Below are 19,619 nucleotides of genomic sequence, written 5' to 3' on the forward strand. Positions count from 1 at the left end.
GCAGGTTGGGCTGGGGAGCATCTGCCCCCAAGGCTGGTCCCATAGTGGGCTACCTTGGACTAGGTGACTGGGCCACCTGCATTTTTTTTTTTTTTTAAATGTCGGGTCTTGTCCCCTGGCCCTCCCCTGGTGATGGACCAATATGCAGCCAATACATTTGCTAGGAACTAGTAAGTCACCGAGGCATGGGGTAGGTTTATGTAAACTGCTAAAAAGAAAAAGTGCAGGTGTTGCCCAACAGCAACCAATCAGATTCTATCTATCGTTTATCTAGTACATTCTAGAAAATGATTGCTAGAATCTGATTGGTTGCTATAGACACCTCCATTTTTCTTTTTAAAAGGTTTCATTAATCTACCACTAAGGGGTATATTTATTAAGCGGCGGTTCAGGAGAACGGCCGCTTGGTAAATATACCCCTAAGTGTCTAGTTTCCGTTGAATCATCAATACTGGATCAGTCTACAAAACGGCTGCTCCAGCTTTAGAGGTGATCCGTACACTTATAAGGAAAAGACTATTTATAAATAACCCTACAGCTCAAAACTCCTCAGAACCTTATCCCAGAAGACCGTTGTCCTTACTTTTCTCACACACTGCTCCTCCCTTTCCAGCTGGACAGCTGCAGGTAAACTCTTTGCCGTCGTCCTCACAAGTGCCGCCGTGCATGCACGGATGTGAATCACAGGGTCGTAGTTTCTTGGTAGATGGTTTCCGCCTGTTTGAAGCAGGGGCAGTGGTCATCGGCCTCTTGGTGGTGGTGACCGGCCTTCTTGTGGTTGTTCTCACTGTGGTGACTGGGAGTTGAAGGAGTGGCACAGGCGTGGTCCTGACCGTTGCCAGTCTTCTGGGAGGCAGAGTAGTGGCAATGGTTGTTGTAGCCAGAACTGGTATTGTGGCGGTTACCGTGCTGGTAGTTGCCATGGTGCTGGTAGTTGCGGCTGTCGTGGTGGTGGTTGCAACCAGAGCCGGTACCCAGTCTAAGTAAAAATTCACAGTTAGATAACCAAACATTCACCAATACTATTCTACAAACCCAGCAGGAAAATAAACCATAGTCATCCCTCCATCTGGATTCAGCTTGCATCGATAAATAGATTGACATAGCTATGGTTTGGCAATGGCTCTTGGTAAGCCAACTCTTCCAGAATTTAGCCTGCTAGCAGACAACATTGCAGATACTGCAGCATGGCATTTTCTCACACAGCGACAAATACTCTACAATGTACCTGCAGTCTTTTCTGCCTTCCCCATAAAGTGGGTAAGCACAGTTACCCCCGCTGCGTGGTAATGATGATTTTGTTCCTGTGCAGAGATATTACTTTAGCTAGGCATGGCTCATTGAGAAGCTGGGCTGATCTCATAGCAGCTGTGAGTCCCGTTCCCTGGTTTCAAAGCATCAACATGTTGCTTTGCAGCCATCTCTAGCAGCGAAGGCTCTAGCGGTTCATTACACAAAAAGTAGGAATAATAAAACAGCTCAATGTTTAGGAGATTTGAGATTTTATGCATTAGCTTGAAATGAACTACTCTTTTCTTCCTGGGTATGTTTCTAGGCACCAGGTACCCAGGCCCAAGCCTCAAAGCACAGGTCCCTCAAGTCATTCTTTCAAATAGATGTTTTACAAATATTTTTAACCATACATGCCAAATATCCCGGAATGTCCGGGAGACTTTCGAATTCCAGGTAGGTCTCCCTGAATCCCGGGAGAGCTGGCATTTCTCCCACATCAGAGCTGTCGTGGAGTTGTGTATGGGTGGAGGGTGCGGGGCTCCGCGAATCGCAGCATTTTGCCCCCGCCCCCAGTGACGTAATGTCTGCTTTGGGTCTGTTTACACTGGCATTACCTCACTGGGGGTGGGGCCAAATTGCCATGATTCGTGAAGCCCCACCCCTCTCCCTCTACACCCCTCTTCAGTGATCTCCCAGAGGGAGTCAGCCAAAAGTAGGGAAGTTTTTTTTTTTAACTGATTTATAGCATACTTTAAATTGTTGTAAGAGTTGAACACCGGCTAGTTAAATCAGTGAGGGGCAACATGAAGTTTCTGGAGCGGCCCTCCAGCATTCAAAGGGGCCACAGAGAGGAAGGAGGGAGGGCACAGTGGTATGCCATGTGACCTCACTGCACTGTGCAGAGGAGGTCACATGACGCAGAAGCCAGCTGCCCCTTTCTAATAAGATCGGGAGCAGCAGCTGGAGGGCCACAAGAGAAGGCTGGAGATAGCAAGGATGAAAGCAGAACAGGTATTTACTACCCATTCAGTAGTTTACACTATTCTCTGGTGATTTTGTCTTATACATGAATACAATAGCAGTGCTGTATTTGCTGTAAATCTGCTAACATGGCCAGTATCCTGAACTCAATTTGCCTTTCATTTTGTCCCTGGGCACACCATAGCTTGACCTTTACATTGGAAAGAATTCCAGCCCGCCCCAGCCAACATCCCCTCAGTGAGATTAATGCCTCTATAAGAACTCATTTGTTAGAGCCAGGACCAAAATATCATGTCTACATCAAGAAGCAGAAAAATCCAATTGAGCAATATTCCCGCTGGGATACAGGGTTCTAGAGTTGAAAATTAAACAGGAAGATGTACCAGGGATCTCACCGAAGTCCAAGAACTTCACGTTGTCCTGAATGGGCTGCTTTACAGTGATTGCCTTCTTCTTGGAGCTCTTAAGCCTTGCCAGTAATGCTTTCTGCACATCAAGGGAAGTCAGACTGGTAGCTAAAACACAAAAGATGAGACAATGCAACCCAAACGTATCCTGCTGGCATTATACATTAGAGAGCTCTTTCAATTTCCTAATGCATGAGCACCAGCTGTCCAACACAACCCCACAACATACTGCACTTGGGATGGAACTGCTCCCTGAGGAAAATCAGTGCAGTAGACATTACTAGATAACCTAATGTACACAGATCTCCTAATGTGGGACAGCCCTATTCATTTACACAGACAAATTACACTACCCTACTTTACTTTTCAAGTAACTAAGTTATTCTATAGAACTGGTAAACTAAAACATGTTGGAGGATGATTAAAAACAGTCCCTGTGTGTTGTTAATTACCTTCTATATCAGTGTCCCCTTCTATATCCGTGTGCCTATTCTAACAGTCATACTTGAGGTTGCCTGGGAGGGGGGATCTCTGGGGCACAACTGGTCCTGCCCCTCATTCTATATGCTGACCACCAAACCAGAGAGAGAGAGAATGTATGGTATGACTAATGCAAACAGTGGTGGTTGTTATAACTAATCAAATCACAGCCTTGAGGTGCTTCTAAATAAAATAAACCAGGCATAATCTAATTACTCTCCCTGCACATTTCATGTGTCCATCTGAATTAGCAAACCTGGATCGAAATGTGCTTCCACGATGGCTCTGATAGAGTTGCTCGGCCCCAGGTCTCGGACACGAATGCTTCTGAAATCCCTCTTCACGTCTGAGTTTCGGAGAAGATTATCCAACTGTCGGACAATTAGACAAAAGTGTCATTATCAGAGAACAGCAGGAAGACAATATCTGAAGGGTATGTATAAATGTACTCTAAGTGAAATACAGGACTAATAGCATATCCAGCAGCAGCTGAGGATTCTGGGAACGGTAGTTCACGAACAGCCGGTATACTGAATCTTACTTAATATTCCTGATTTTAGACAGGTTCTTTCCCTGACCTGTACACAAAGACCAGAATTACAAGTATGACATTTTCACAGGCTAGTATAATTTCCATAAAAGGCTCACTGCCTCCTGCTATGAGAACAAGACAGAAATTGAATACAATTTAGTTCTTTCTCCTTTGGCACAGAGAAAATTGCAAAAATACCCACAAAATAAGTCAGGCATTAACGAATGTGCCATTTTTCTTGCCATTATTCTTTGATGTTCACAACAGTACAGATATTTATCAGAAAAAATACATAAGCAAGGTATAGATGGCACATATTTTTTGACTTCAGATGAAGATCACAATAAGCTTAACCAGACAGGGAAATAGAGGTCCCTATTCTTTAATTTTGTAAATTAAATATATGAACAGTTTCTTTAAGTAGCGGGGTACCTCATTGGAGATCAAAATGCCTGCCCCCTGCCAGAGACAGAAATAGGTGCGAAACATTGTATCAATGGATGCCAAAAACTATGGGGGTGGGTTCAAGAGATGCCTCCTCAACTGAGTGTATGCTGGTCTGGTCTCCCACATGCTCAGAAACGGACCCCTGGGAACAGAGGGGGGCCCTGGGGGGAGTGCCAGATCCCCCGCTGGGCACTGTAGCGGCTGCCACTGGACAGAATACAACAATACAGTTGGGGCTATGATTTCCTATTGAACTGATAAGCTACATTCTGATGAATATTTATTAAGCCTACTAAATAGCTGCCTCCATTGTGTAGAGATGACCAGTTCACTTTAAACTGACTATCATAAAATGATGAAGTTTAGTTTGGACTAAACATACGGAACATTAATCACTTTCCTTTGAGATTAGTGGAATGTCCTAATATCACAATAGTTATTAGTTCGCCTCCTGTTCTTCTTTTTAGAAATGCACCAGGCATTTCATCCACAATTGGAATCTCTGGCTGCTGAGAGCCGCAGTGTATGAGAACAGACCCTAGTGTGTCCCTCAGAAGCCGTCTGCTCAACAGACTTGGCTGCCTCGCATGCCATCCATCCCAATGACTTTTATGTACAATAAATGGATTTGGATATACATAAAAGAGGAATCTGCAAAAAATAAAAAATCTAGCCTAACTAAAATAAATGGCACAGGCATTGTGTTCTTGCAGATTCATGAATGTTAAGGTCATTTACATGTGGCGATAAAATCACATTATTTGAGAGGAGCCCAGAATCAGGGTTACATAGAAACATGACACTTTCGTCGTTTTCAGATGCCAAATGCCCTTTAAGTCAATCACTTGGTAGAAACAGGAGATCTGCTTTCAAATTAAATTATCAAGAGGACCAAACTAGTGAAACACTATCTTAATGAGGGTATTTCATATTCATTAATGCTCCTATAATGGTGATTTCCGTGGAGACTAAATAGTAATCAGCATAAAGGACTATAGGACAATTCCTGCAGATCTAATAGGAAACTCTTTTCTGTGTTACAACACAAAAACACACTGTTACTAATGGGATCCAAGAACCAGTAACCCTCCATTAATGGAGTAAAAATGGCCAGGCCCCCGACCTGCCTTCAATTTACTATGTCCACAATCACTGTATAATTTATAATCAGGACTGTCCCACTAAGATGGCTATAGTAACTATATAAAGACTAGTTTTACAAAACTACAAAGGAACATTTTTTTTTATTTTCTTACCATCAGAAAAATTCAAGTAGCATAATTTACATTTCGGCATACCTATTGTGACACAGGCACACTTCGGGTGATGCACATACAAACACCTTCTTGCTTTTACTTTGCTTTTTATTGTTAGAGTGGCAAAGTAATTCATAACATAAATATTACACACACTTTTCTTGTGACCTTGATGCTAAAATAACAGAGACCAGCTCCCTAGGCACCGGCCACTGTCTGGCGTTAGTCACATTGCATAAAAGACAAAGACACTCCTCCCACAGCCCTAACTTGATGGACAGATGACACTCCCACCTTGCCTTTACAAAGGAATCATTTACAGGTGCTCTGTTTAATTGCAAACACACCCTTTCAGCTGGCTGCTAGCTGTGGAAACAGATGTTTTAAACCACTTAAAAATATATAAGTTAAATTAGACTTTTTACTATTATTTTGTCACACATATGTCCTTCGCCTGTATCTCTTTAACTTGGGTGCACTACTGTACAAATATGTAATTCAGTTTGCAGTCTCTCTCTGCAGATTGCCAGCTATATACCTGTCTCCTCTCTTAGAAGCCAATGGCAAACCACAAACCACTTCCTTTCTCACACTATATATAGCCTAAAATACTAATTCAGAGTAACCAGTTTCCTAGAAATAACACATTTTAGACTCTACCCAGAGGTAAACCTCACATCCAGTCTTTGCTTGGTCAATGTAACCCTGACAGAAATATAGAATTGGTTAGAATTTACTAAGCAGGTGATAAGGGCAGATATGTCCTTATGAGTCTCATATTCCATAATGTTGGGCATATATCTAGTGTAGATGGGGTAACAGCGACTGATCATTTCCCATTCTCTCCGCTGTGGTGAATGCAGCCTGTAAAAAGGTAAACAGTATCTCCAGCTTCATCTCCACCTTTCTAGCTTAGAAACTACCACCTTGGAAAACAAGTCTGAAACTAATTCCTCCTGGATAGACCCTGAGCTGATAACATCCGATATTTCCACTCACTGTGGCTGTGGCAAGCAAAGATTAAGGAATCTCTCAGGACTAAGGATAAAATGAGAAAAGCAGCGGCTGGAAATGAAGAAAGAGAAAGTGGAAAGGACAGAGATTAAGAATGGCTATAACAGTGTGTCTCTGAGTTTTCACTAGATGCAGCGATAGAAGTATCAGGAAATCATTTAAATCTGTGCGCACCCTATGACAGTTTTATAATATTTCTTACGTGAGACTATGTGATATTATATGATTAATGTAAGGAGATTAATACTCTTTCCTTGGGTATTAAGAAACTTGGGTAGTCATTGAATATTATTTATCCATTAGATTACTTAACTTTATTTAAATAATTCAATCATCCCAGACAGGAGGTCAGGAATGAATGAGATACCTGATCTGCCATATGTGGGCAGTTTTATCTTGTAGCAGTAGTAGTCACCTATTATAGTCTCTTGCAGGGTGATGGAAATCAGTATAAACTAAAGAACAATATGCTGAGGTCAGTTGTCTCAATTGATAAGCTAACAACCAGATGACCAGTTGGCGTGGGCATTTTAAAGATTTTTGCGGGCCACTCCCTATCTGAAATATGGCGCTATCCTTTGCTTTGCTATCTTTGGCGCAGGTGCTTGTGCCATATTTCCTTCACTCTCTTCGGAGACAGTCAGGGAGGTCCAAGGCACAAGCAGCAGGGGGGAGGGTGCCATGACGATGCAGAGTGGTATCCGGTAGCATGGCCTACTTTACTGGGTGGGCTCCCCTAAATTCGCGAGTCTCTCGGACATGCCGGAAGAGTAGGCTAGTATGACTCTGTAAGTAACCTTACACACTGACGCTAAAATTTTTCTTTTTTTAAGAGCCGTTTTTAATGCAAGTTAACCACATGTATATGGATAGGAATATAAAAATCATTATACCAAATGAGACTATACTCTTTTGCATTGTTATGTGCATCTAGCTTACACAAATTTAAAACACAGCACAGCAGATGACAGCTTCCATTTATCAATGGGAGTGCACTGTAAACGCAATGAGATACAGTTAAGAAGCATTTACACGTATCGCTTGAAAAAAAACAACGACTTCCTGTTTTGTCGTAGGCTCATGTTTAAAAATCCCAGATTGAATGCATTTGTAGACATCGAAATGCACAATAATATGAACAACAACAGCTATTCAGTAACAGAAACAACAAAAAAAACCTAGAATGGTATCCTTTTCACAAACTGATACCTACTGTGCTAGTATTCATACATAACTGTTCTCTATACAGAGCGGTGGGATATGCCAGTGCTTTATAAAAAAAAAAATATATAATGAATAATAATAATAAACGTGTCAGTTCCAATTAAAGAATATTATTATTGACGAGCTAAGCTAGCTTTCAGTCCAGCGCTCAGCCAGCAGGGGGAGCTCTCAACCCATCCCGTCATGTAGCTCTTGCAATACACGCTGTTAGCAGGTAAAGATGGACTGCAATATTACCATTTAAGTATACAGCTGGTGCAATGCACATAGCTACATCAAGTATTCATGGGCTTACCAAAAGACTTGATTTTGAAAAACAAAGTAAAACAAAAAACACAAACAGCAAATAAAGATAAATATAAAAATAAAGCCAGCAAATAGGAGATATGTCTGAAAACAAGGTTTGATCTCTATATTTTGGTTTGTGCTTCATAGAATGGATTCTAAAATATTATCTCAAACACTTCAGTGACCACACAGCCTCAAATCCCTTATCGCATCCTCAGTAGTATCTAGCAGTTCTTCAGCCGTGCTGAGCTCAGTCTGATGTCCGTAAAACTAATCTAAAGATAACCTATTTATTGGTACTCTGCAAACATACAAGCATGTTTTAATGACCAAAAGCCCTAAAATTCAGGATGCCTTATATAAGAGAGCTACAACTAACATTCATACAAATATATACATAAACATTTCAGAAGCTTATCAGAAATGAAGATACTTGAGATAAAAGTCGTGACTGTATGGATGGATTACGTCGGAACAAAACAAGAAGATGATTTCAGGAGGGCATTTATTATTATTTATTGTTTATATAAAGAAGGTGCAATTATTAACTAGTTATATAAAGGAGGCACTAATAATTACTAGTTATATAAATGTATGGGATGTGTTAAAAAGAGATTATTAATAAAGTCAATTGAGATTGGAGGTACAGAACAAAGAAAGAGAAAAAAAAACATGAACTTTAGTTTGAAATGTCAAAAGCAGAACTATTTCCCCTTTCTCTACATTCACCACTTTCCAGTTTAACAAGGTGTTAATTAAATTATGCCCTTTGCAATCTGCCATGGTTGTGAGCAGAGAGATTGTTATTTTTGGTTCATAATGTATCCAAAGCTGTTGCCCTTTTCCCTGTAAACATGACCTGAGAAAAGAGTTTCTAATGAACATGTTAGAACATCTACCTGTCACTGTGTAATGTCCTCACTGTCTCCATAAGCATAACACAGTGGGGCATTATAGATATCTCCCCTTCTCCTGCCTGTGCCCTGTGCGTATGGGCCCTATTATGAATACTGCTATTTATTCATTTTATAAGTAAAGTGCTCCAAGTTAACGTGAAACCCCCTAAATTAAAATAAAGTACCCAAATTAATGTAACATACCCTATCCACCCCAAACACATGTAAAACTGTGTACATTACATTAAATCTTAAATATGCGCTGTCATTTGCCAAATTTAAATTCAAGAAATACATTGTAAAACGTCCAATGAAAATATTAAGCCAAACAAATATATTTAATCAGAATTAAAGCAGTAACGTGCACAGCACTATTAGTCATCCCAAGTTATATCCTCAGTTATATGCACATTAATATGCCCAACAATAGCAATATTATACCCAATAGTATATGCCCTGCTACCACCACTACCTTTGGGTCCATATTTGTCAATGAATGTTTAGATATGCAAGAGAAGGCTCTGAATAACGGGAATCATTTTTATTGTCAATATACCAATCCTCCTGTCACCTGAAGAAAACTACATGTATTGTGTACCTGCCAACATTTCATGTGTCGTAAGGGTGACACTTGCAGATAGCTGTTGACAGATAACCTTCTTTGTTTCATACCCACCCACATATCTTGTGGTCATTCAAAGACATATAAACATAAAACACAACCTAAAGTAGTAAACAGCCACAAACACTACAAATGACACTAGTTGACAACATACACAACGGGGAAGACATCTGTTGGAGTAAGTGACTTACGGTACCCATAAAAACTTACACATCGTACCAAGAAAAATGACACATTGGAAAGGAAATGGATGGGTAGATTGGGGTCTGAAAAAATAATATTGTGGAGATACGTGATCTGCTGGTGGGCCATTTCCACAGTGGGAAAAGATCAGAAGAGTTGATTTGAGAGGAGAAAATCTCATTAGAAGGAAGTGGGAAACATCCAGATTAAGGAGCTATTAAACTAAAGTAGAAGCTGAACAAACCTATAAAATAGCAAATATATGGACCTAATGAACAGTATTTATGTAACCTCCCTATCCCAAATTATCTCTTGTTTCATGAGACAGCCCTGATTTCCCTAAGGCAAAGGGTGTCATGTAATAGTTTGATGGCAAAGCCACTGCAGAACAGGATGTGGCTGGGCAGAATCCGCGCTTGGTTTGGGAATTCTTACTTGGAAAGTACGGTAATTCCTATACCTTAATAGGAGATGCTTTATAATGTAAGTGCCTTTGTTTTCCAGTAGAGTGCAAGCTATTGTCCTCAGGTATTAGACATTTTAGTTTTGATGTGCCTCCCTGCCTTGTCAGAATTTTTTTCCATATTAATATCATTCCAATTGTAAAAACGGGAGGCCTGTCATGTTTTTGCCAGGGTGATTTGCAGAGGTAACTGGCACGACACCACATACATGCTTACAGTAATAGGACATAACAGGCAGGAAAGCAGAGGTAACTAGCTAGAATAGTAAGTCTGCTGCACACTCCTGGGTATGACTAAACTCTTTCCTGGAGCTGTGTTTTTATCCCTGCAATATGACTGACTATATATGGGCCAATGACATTCAGGGCAAAGCCAAACACAACCACAAATGTGCTATAAACAGAATAACTACGTCCAAAAGTTAAGAAAGCCAAGTCTGGGAAGATAAAAGTGGCCAGGGGCATCCGTCCTGCTGCCCCCCTTGTTATCTCTCTATCACCATCATCATTGATTATGTATAAGGCGCCACAACAATCAGGTCTGGATCTCCCTCCCAGCGATCACTCACTGCGTTCTCAATGCTTCTGGCTGTCTCGCCAAACAACTCGGACTTGTAGTCTGACATCTCTGGGGTATAAAACACCTCCTGACCCTCCAGCTCCTCTATGATGAGAACACCTTCGAATGTTTTCGTTTCTGAGGAAAGAATAGAGGGATAGAAATGTAAGTCAGCTGGTAACACTGCTAGCACAAGGGCAAGAGTAAATCTGCCTATTGCTCTTCCCTAGCCCCCCCCTGGCAGGTGAGTGGTAGTATGGGCAGAGTCAGGGGTTAGTAGCATGACACAGGACTGAACTATGGAGGGTTAGTAATCGAGTCAGAGTGGGGATGTGTATATGGTGTCATCAGGTGGCAGAACTTTACCAGGTAACTCCCCAAGAGAAGCGGCTTAACGCGAAGCCTTTACTAGCTGGGCAACAAAAAACACAAATTAGGCAGTTAACAGGAAGACATAGGTAAGACAGGTTAAACAGTAATACCTGCAGAAAGATACAAGGGAACAGTGACTCACATTCCAATCTAATCATCTCTGGCACTGCATGGCATTCTATGTACACCAAATGCAGACAAACATTTCCAGGTCATGCCGCTACAAACATGAGTATCCCTTAGCAATGCAGGGGCGTGACCTGGAAGTGTTTACTAGGTGTAAACCTGTTTCCTGCTCCATCATGGAAAGGGATAACATACGGAAATCATGAGATTGGCGTGTGTGGAAGCTGCCAGTAACAGAGGCGTTTCAAAAAAAAAAAAAAAAAAGACTAAACTGATAAATACAAAAGAATCTAAGACATCGAAAAATGAAAGTGATCTTGCACTTGAAAAACAAACCCTGGATTGTACAAACTAATTAAGTAATTTTCGAGTTATGAATTCTGACTTTTCTCAGGGTACCGCTTTGGGTTATCTGGTGGTACAATAGAAGTGTGAACCGCTAATCTAATCATAGGATCTCGGGGGTCCCAGGAAACCTGTGCTGCTAGCAGTCTATATTATTAATTCATAGAGTCTGTTAGAGATCTCAGAAGCTGTAGCCATTGGTGATAATGGAAAATATTTTCCTCCGAATGTTTTTTAAAGACAGTGTTCTTATCAGTATCTCCTGCCAAACAAGAAGAATAACAGCAACAGATACAAGACTATCATGACAAGCAATCACATACTCGGGCAGTTTGTGCCATCAGAATCAATAGCTGGCGTCTTCCCATCTGAGCAGCATCCTAGGGGCGTGTTGTAGCAGCTGGCTCTCTCCATGACAGGTGTAGCCTCTAAGTCTCTTCTCTCACCTTCTTCCTGTTGTTGCTCATCTCCTCCATCAAATTTGTCCTCTGTGGTAGAAAAGCAGAAGACATTTAGTAATAGCTGAGAACTTGTAGGACTCAACACTGGGCAGTAAACTGATCCTAGTGAAAGCAGAGGTATTTCGGAAAACACAAAAGGAGATGAGAGCACAAATTTGGGAAAAGGTGTTACTGTCAAAGCAAAATAAACTTTAGGTCACAATAAAGATAAATAATATAGCCCTGGGCCCATGAGACCACACAATCTTGCAAAATAAAAAGAGTAGCATAATGATTTGGAGGGCTTGGTGACGGTATATTGTGAGCAAGCCCAAACAAATTATTGGTATAACCTGCGAGGATCAAAGGGGAATGGCCTGATCCAGCTCAAAGTCTAATTAGAAAATGTATGAAGGTATGTGTAAATAAAGGTATTTAAAGGCCTTGCTAAGGGAAAATACATTATTTAAGACCTAGGTACAATAATATCCCTTGGGAAGGTAGAGCAATGACCAGGAAGCAGAACACATACTTGCTGGCTCAGTTCCACTTAGTTCCTGATCTCCACTTGATTCCAGCTCCTCGTCTCCACTTCCGCTTCCTGATTCATCGTATGCATGAGCTGTAGTGGGCCGCACCGTGGGTACTGTAACCCCCGGTCTTACTGTGGATGTGCGCACGCTGTGTGTCTGGGTAACCGGCCTAGCGGTGCTGGTGTAACGTTGGCGAGGTCTTTCAGTCTCCATAACCAAGGGGAAAGTTTTTTTCCAGGGACTTGTAGTTACTGGTGTAGGAAGAGACCGACCCATGGGTGGAGCTGGGGTCCCAGTAGGAGCCAGAGTCTGAAGATTAGCAATAGTGATGGATTCTAGAGAGGAGAGACAGGGGAAGAGTGATTGTTATCAGCACCAAGATTCTATATTCACATATATATTCCAGAAATTTTACATTTACATAATGTTGCAAAATCAATGGGGTTTAGCAATGAAAGCAGTGCTAAGGCTGCAAACTTAGACAGCATAATTTGCTAAAAATTGGAGTAATGTGTAACTACCATAAGCAGCATTTATCTACAATCTGGTATAAGGAATTAATATGGGCTTTATCGTTCAAGAGCACATTTACCATTATAGAGATTTTTCTTTTAACTGGAGAATCCCTTTAATATTATATACTTGTTCCCATTATAGGTCTTTATATAGTATTTGACATTTCCTTCTATAGTTTTTGAAGTGCATTTATCTCTATGCAGTGTTTGCTAGGGAAGAGGGAAATGTCACATCTAGCCCTGTGATTAGCAGAACTGTGGATCTTCCTCACCTTTCGGTCACTTCAGTGCAGAAAATAAGGGAGAAAAAAAGAGCAGGAGAAGCCAATAATATATTATGTTCATGATTATCTCTGGTGTTCCAGGGGTGGTCATTGGCTGGGGAGGCAGATTTGGGTTGCCTCTCCTCCTTCATGTCTGATAGTGGCAGGCATCAATAAATTGTATTTCACATATCAAAGACAAGAAGTGTCAGGTCTTATGTTAGCACAGTCCCTGACCTGCCCTGCTGCATGCTCGGGAGTCTCATATGCCATGAAAACCTCACATACTGCACAAGGGGTCATCATTTGAGATCACGTCTGTTTTCTAACACAGTACGGCTGCTCCGCTGATGCAGAGTTTTTCCATAGTATATGATATGTACAGGAAATGGACACATTCTGCATCTACTTATGACGCATATGATTTCCATTCTTAGACATTAGTAATATGTGACAAACTCCCCCTATAAAAAGGCAGGCTGAGCATCAGCAAACTGCCAGTTTATTGAGCATGTCTCTTTTTCGGATTCTGTTACCTCCTTCCTGTGTTCTGACCACTGACTTTCCCTCTAGCTCCTGACTCCTAGCTCTTGGATGACTACCTCTATGGATCCTGACCCCTGGCTCTCTGATGACTACCTCTATGGATCCTGACCCCTGGCTCTCTGATGACTACCTCTATGGATCCTGACCCCTGGCTCTCTGATGACTCCCTCTCTGTATTCTCACCCTGGCTCTCTGATGACTACCTCTTTGGATCCTGACCCCTGGCTCTGATGACTACCTCTATGGATCCTGACCCCTGGTTCTCTGATGACTACCTCTATGGATCCTGACCCCTGGCTCTCTCATGACTCCCTCTCTGGATCCTTACCCTGGCTCTCTGATGAATACTTCTATGGATCCTGACCCCTGGCTCTGATGACTCCCTCTCTGGTTCTTGACCCCTGGATCTCTGATGACTACCTCTCTGCTTCTGGAAACCTGACTATTCCTGAACTTGTTATTGCTGGAGTCCCCAGACTCACTTTCTGCACTTAACAGTATAGATCCCCATTTTCCCAGAGACTGTTTGTGTGCGCTCATTGGAATCCACTAACCCAGTATTCCCAACACCAGTACTTACTACAGTGTAGGTATAATAAACATCGGTGTGCCCCTTTCCTATCCTACACCGAGGTGTTGTAGGAATGGGCATCACCATGGAATAGTATATATTTGTACAGGTTCTTTCATATGATTTTCATGTGTCCCAATTTTCCCAGAAAAGAATCAACTTTTACAGGGCAGGTGTGAATCCAGGATGATAATGATGACCAAGACACTATTACCTGGTGGGGTAGTGTAAGTGGAATCGCGCATGCGTGTAGTTTGCTAGCAAAATGAATAACCGCAATTGCTAATTACAAGATACCTATGTTGTGCTGGGCTTATGACATTGTGTATGCTCACACTGCTGCCATGCACTTTGCAGACAGAATTTTGTAACACAATGCAAACTTTCTAAATTATTTTTCTCTTGTTTTTTCCAGCTATTAGAAAACCGGTTATTTATTCGGGACAGTTCTAAAACTCCCCGTTTATTTTCATATGTGTAAAACCTTCGACTTAGTGTGTCTCTGACTGTAATTGTGGAGTACCTCCACCCATACACAAAGGCAACCCATCCTAAGATTCATTCAGATCTAAATACAGGCAAAGATACTCCACAGCTGTGTACATTTATTACATTAACCGGAACTTGCGCTCATTTTGCATCCAACTGAATCAGGCCCTAAATGTTTTGCAACAAGGTGTCTTTTTCCTGATTTGCCTGGAGTAACTTAATCACTAAAAACAACCTTGAATACAGACATTTATTCATTGTGATGCGGTGCTTAAGAATCCCAGGAACAACAAACATTAGTCAACAGGAAAAATGTCACTGATACACTATACCTTGGCAGGGTCCGGTGTGCTTTACTGCGATGGTCCGACCTTGTCTGCAAGCAATAATTTTTAACTGACACCAGTCTCCGTAGGTCACTCCATCAGAGCCACAGACCTAAGACCAAACAATGGAGGCTGTTACTGTATATGAAAAGCATACAAGCATTTTCTGCCAGGAAATGAACAAGATGTAAGTAAAGGTGTCAGATAGCATCACAGATGTTTAAATGGTAGAAAGCAGCTGTATCTGGCACATTGTTGTTTCATCAGATTCAAGCCACAAAAGCTTCAATCTCATTGGCTGATTACCTAGAAGTCAGTAAGATGCCAGGATCCTGCCTGCCAGGACATCATGCCGTATAGCCGTGCACAAATATGTCACTCATTTTTTCTCTCTGTATTTGTGCTGTGTGCAGAAAAGCAAGTGTGAAGATACGGTCTGCTTGTATTATTGGGGAGGGGGATGTTTAGCGGGTTTGTGAACACTCCAGAAAATGTGCTTGGAGACAGTAAAAATCTCACACTGAAGTTCAATCTACTTCCAATTTAGGACCACCCCTTAAATAAATTGAGATGTTAATGAGGCTACTTGGTTTAGATTTATGTCTTAAATGAATCATCAGCTCCTTTTTATAATCCTGTCCCGCAAACTGAAAACTTCACTTCAATGCAAATCTAGGTGTTTGCGTCTGCCTGATCTGTAATTAGCACGTCACGATCACCTCCTGCTATCTGCAAATCTCTGCGCTCCCACAGACGCAGCATTGTGGCCGGCTCATGCAGATAACTGTTAGAGCACACGTTCTAAGATAGCAGACACCTGACTTCACAGAAGAGCATCTGTAATGTGACCACTGTAGATGAGCCTTAGTGACTTTATTTACACACAGCAAACAGAAAGTTGTGGTTCTTCCTCGATTGGTCCTTCCTGCTCCCTCCCCCACTCCACTGCCATCCTTCTCCCCTGCCCATCCTTTCTCCCCCATAGGAAAATAAAGTACTCCTATCTGTAGTATGCAACCCATATGGTGTAGATGTAGTGGCGACGTGGACAGTTTTAGCAAATGGTGGTGCTTCAAATGGGTTATTTGCTATAAGCAAAGTAACATCCACATAAATGCCAGGACCCAAGGTTTCCCAGCAGAACATTGCCCAGATCATCATACTGCCTCTGCCAGCTTGCCTTCTTCCCATACTGCATCCTGGTGTCATCCCGTCCGCGGGTAAATGACACACACACGGCCGTCCACATGATGTAAAAGAAAATGTGATTCATCAGAGGAGGCCACCTTCTTCTATTGCTCCATGGTCCAGTTCTAGTGCTCACATGCCCATTGTGGACAGAGGCCAACATGAACGCTGAGCGGTCTGCGGCTATAAAGCCCTATACGCAGCGAGCTGTTATGCACAGTGTGTTCTGACACTTTTCTATCACAGCCAGCATTAACTTTTTCAACAATTTGTACTGCATTAGCTCTTCAGTGGGATTGGACCAGATGGGCTAGCATTCGCTCCCCACACATACCAATGAACAGTGGGCTCCCATGACCCTGTAGCCAGTTCACCAGTTGTCCATCCTTGGACCAGGTTTGGTAGGTACTAACCCCTGCATACTGGTAACACCCCACATGACCTGACGTTTTGGAGATGCTCTGACCCAGTCATCTAGCCATCACAATTTGGCCCTTGTCAAAGTCGCTCAGATCCTTACAGTTGCCCATTTTTCCTGTTTCCAACACATTAACGTCAAGAACTGACTGTTCACTTGCTGCCCAATATATCCCACCCCTTGGCAGGTGCCATTATAACGAGAAAATCAATGTTATCCTCTTTACTTGTCAGTGGTTGTAATGTTGTGGCTGATCGGTGTGTGTGTATATATAATTCTATTAGATACATCCATACATACATAAGCTGATACATATGAGATTAGTGTGCCTTTAACGCAAGTGGAAGAGGTAATTAGAAATAAAATAATGATTTAAGAAAATGAAGAATGCGCTAATGAGAAATTAAAATATACATTGAAATACAGATACAGGTGGCAATGGGGAAATTAAATAGCAAAACTGTGCAGAAGGTGCAAAGGCCAGCAAGGGAAATCAAGTAATAATTGAGTGACGCATCCAGAGTGTGTACATTTTCCTAGAGACGATCAAGACAGAGCGTGACGTACGGCGCATCAGGTGGCTGATCACGCCATATTCACAAAGAAACATCCTCTATATGCAGGTTTGTGTGTCCTTGTTTGTCAGAATATGTCCATGGAATCTTTCTGTTTCCTAGAGTGCCTGCGTGGGTTCAGAAACACTTATAGCCTTCTAAATCTAGGGGCTCAGAGTGTATGGAAGCAACGGGAAACAATGGTCATTTCACTAGTAGTATTGGAAAATTTTAAAATATTTAATTGGCTATTGTGGGTTTGGCACATGGACACTTTTGCACTTGGTAAGCAAATAACGCAATGAAAAAACTTACAATGAAAATGAAAAACTTGCTGCGAAAGTAAAATACTGACATATGTCCATTACCTATACACAGAGTAGGAAGTCACTTTATGGGCTAAATCAATATGCATAACACTGCAGCCTGTCAGTTAGGCATAACAATGTCCACTGTGCACATCAATGATGTCACCAGCTTCTAGTGACTTGAATGGCTGTAATCACGACTATCACTTCAGTCTGATAAATGGCTGCCTCCTCTGTGTGTACTGTAGGTAACAGGAGCACTGTAATACCACACATCACAGAGTCTTACACTCTTACCTTAGTCATGTTAGATTCTGGACACAGGGGAGAAGGACACTCGCAATGGGCAATACCATCAGCCACCACACAATTTGCCCCAAACTGGCACTGGATAGCGCTGCAAGATCTGGGAGCTGATGGATCTAGAGGAACGATGCATAGAAGAGATTAAATAATACATTATAAAATGAATGGCTATTCTACAACAACAAAAAAAATACTGATCATTTCAGGTTATTATTATAAGGGCACCTGTTTGCTGTTCTGATATATCAACCATTAACATTGTAGAAACATTTCCAAAATTGGCATCATTCTTTTGAACTAAGACTATGTAACAAGTGGGCATATAGACAACTTGATAGCTGTCACAGGTTGTTACAGAATGCAGGGACTGGAGAGAAAACGTGTATGAACCCCAGGGGAGCGGAACTAGCAGGAAAGTTACCCATACATAGGCAGTCACACCACTGGATCTGGGTCTGACTCTGCCCCATAGTCAAGTTGGACAGATCGGACGGTTCAGTGCGTAGGTCAGATGACAAGATCCCGTGGGGCCCAATCAGTGATATTTTCTACCATTTCTGATCAACATATGATAGAAATTTAGTATAAAACTACCAAATAGGGCAACCTAATTTTTTCTAATTTAATTCTAGTGCAGTGTCTAACATAGCATTACTAAATCCTCTCCTACTAGTTATATTATCATCTGCACTCACTACAGGTATGTTCGGTTTTAAAAGGTGAGAAGAGTACAGGAAATATCCTGGCATTGGAACTTCTGCAGGCTAGGACATTAACTAGGGGGTTACGTCTTCCTCCCCTGTCCCTGCTGTCTTATTTTAGCATCACTGGAACTGACTATGACCCCAATAGCAATAGACATTTACCACCATGTTTCCAGGCTGACGTAATGGGAGTGGAATAAGCACACGTGAAAGTTTTGGGAAGAGATATGAGTATTATTGGGCAAATAAAAAAACAATAACTTTGTAGGCAAGCTATGCTTGTGCTAGACTTTGTAGCACATTTACAGAAACTAGAAAAATCTCTGCAATAGGATATTATGGAGCATATTCAATTAGCTTGGCAGTCCGGGCTTACACAGCCGCTGCGCTTTAATCAAAGTAATACGGTACAGCAATACCGCGGATTTCCCTTCGCAACCCTATGGAGTGAAATGAAAAATCCGCAAATCTGCCTTATTGCGGTACTTCGAATTGCTGTCGTCAGCCGTTCTGGCGTGTTATCGCGGACCGCAAGGCTATTTGAATATGCCCCAATATGTTTATCTCTAAATAAAACATTTGAACAGAGCATCTCTCAAACATACCAGTACTTTTGCTTTGGAAGGCACAAAAAAAGTATATTGTAAATATATAAAATAAATAACAGTCAACTAATAATAATTTGTTAGCTACTGTTTTGCAATTCAGTGATAACATCTGTAGTTCTATCCTGATAAACTTCAAATATTGACCTATATGCAACTCTATACAGTGCAACTGACAGACTATCCCACGTGTGGATAGGATCTCTTATATTGCAAAAGGTAAAATATCTGCTATAAACGTGGACAGGGCAATAAGCTGACTCCGTGGGCCGATCAACTGTAAAAAGTAGATTTCATTTCTGTGTTCTGCATTTGCTGAAATCCGTTATCACACGTGAATAAGGTAAATCATCCTGGTTTGTGCCACCACTCAAAGCAACATCTGTGGAAGAAGTTTCTGAGTGCAGCTGTACCTGACTGCAACG

At 41.6% G+C, this 19,619-nt stretch overlaps 1 protein-coding gene across 13 annotated transcripts in view; it reads right to left on the reverse strand.

Moving 5' to 3' along the window:
• AGRN (agrin) overlaps positions 1 to 19,619 on the reverse strand; it is a 434,643-nt gene that overhangs the window by 144,537 nt on the left and 270,487 nt on the right. For 10 of the 13 annotated variants that reach the window (XR_012680036.1, XM_075191538.1, XM_075191541.1 and 7 more), the window contains 8 exons: positions 17,877 to 18,001; positions 15,118 to 15,223; positions 12,401 to 12,736; positions 11,752 to 11,916; positions 10,596 to 10,723; positions 3,358 to 3,472; positions 2,598 to 2,729; positions 584 to 979 (listed from right to left, as the gene is read on the reverse strand). Coding sequence is in view for 12 of the 13 variants with exons in the window: in XM_075191538.1 (XP_075047639.1) it covers positions 584 to 979; positions 2,598 to 2,729; positions 3,358 to 3,472; positions 10,596 to 10,723; positions 11,752 to 11,916; positions 12,401 to 12,736; positions 15,118 to 15,223; positions 17,877 to 18,001 (1,503 nt within the window). In the remaining variant the exon portion in view is untranslated. The remainder of the gene's footprint in view (positions 1 to 583; positions 980 to 2,597; positions 2,730 to 3,357; positions 3,473 to 10,595; positions 10,724 to 11,751; positions 11,917 to 12,400; positions 12,737 to 15,117; positions 15,224 to 17,876; positions 18,002 to 19,619) is intronic. The other 3 variants (XM_075191543.1, XM_075191540.1, XM_075191546.1) reach the window with 1 other exon arrangement.

The sequence above is a fragment of the Mixophyes fleayi genome, chromosome 11 (genome assembly GCF_038048845.1).
Source record: "Mixophyes fleayi isolate aMixFle1 chromosome 11, aMixFle1.hap1, whole genome shotgun sequence".
NCBI lineage: Eukaryota > Metazoa > Chordata > Amphibia > Anura > Limnodynastidae > Mixophyes > Mixophyes fleayi.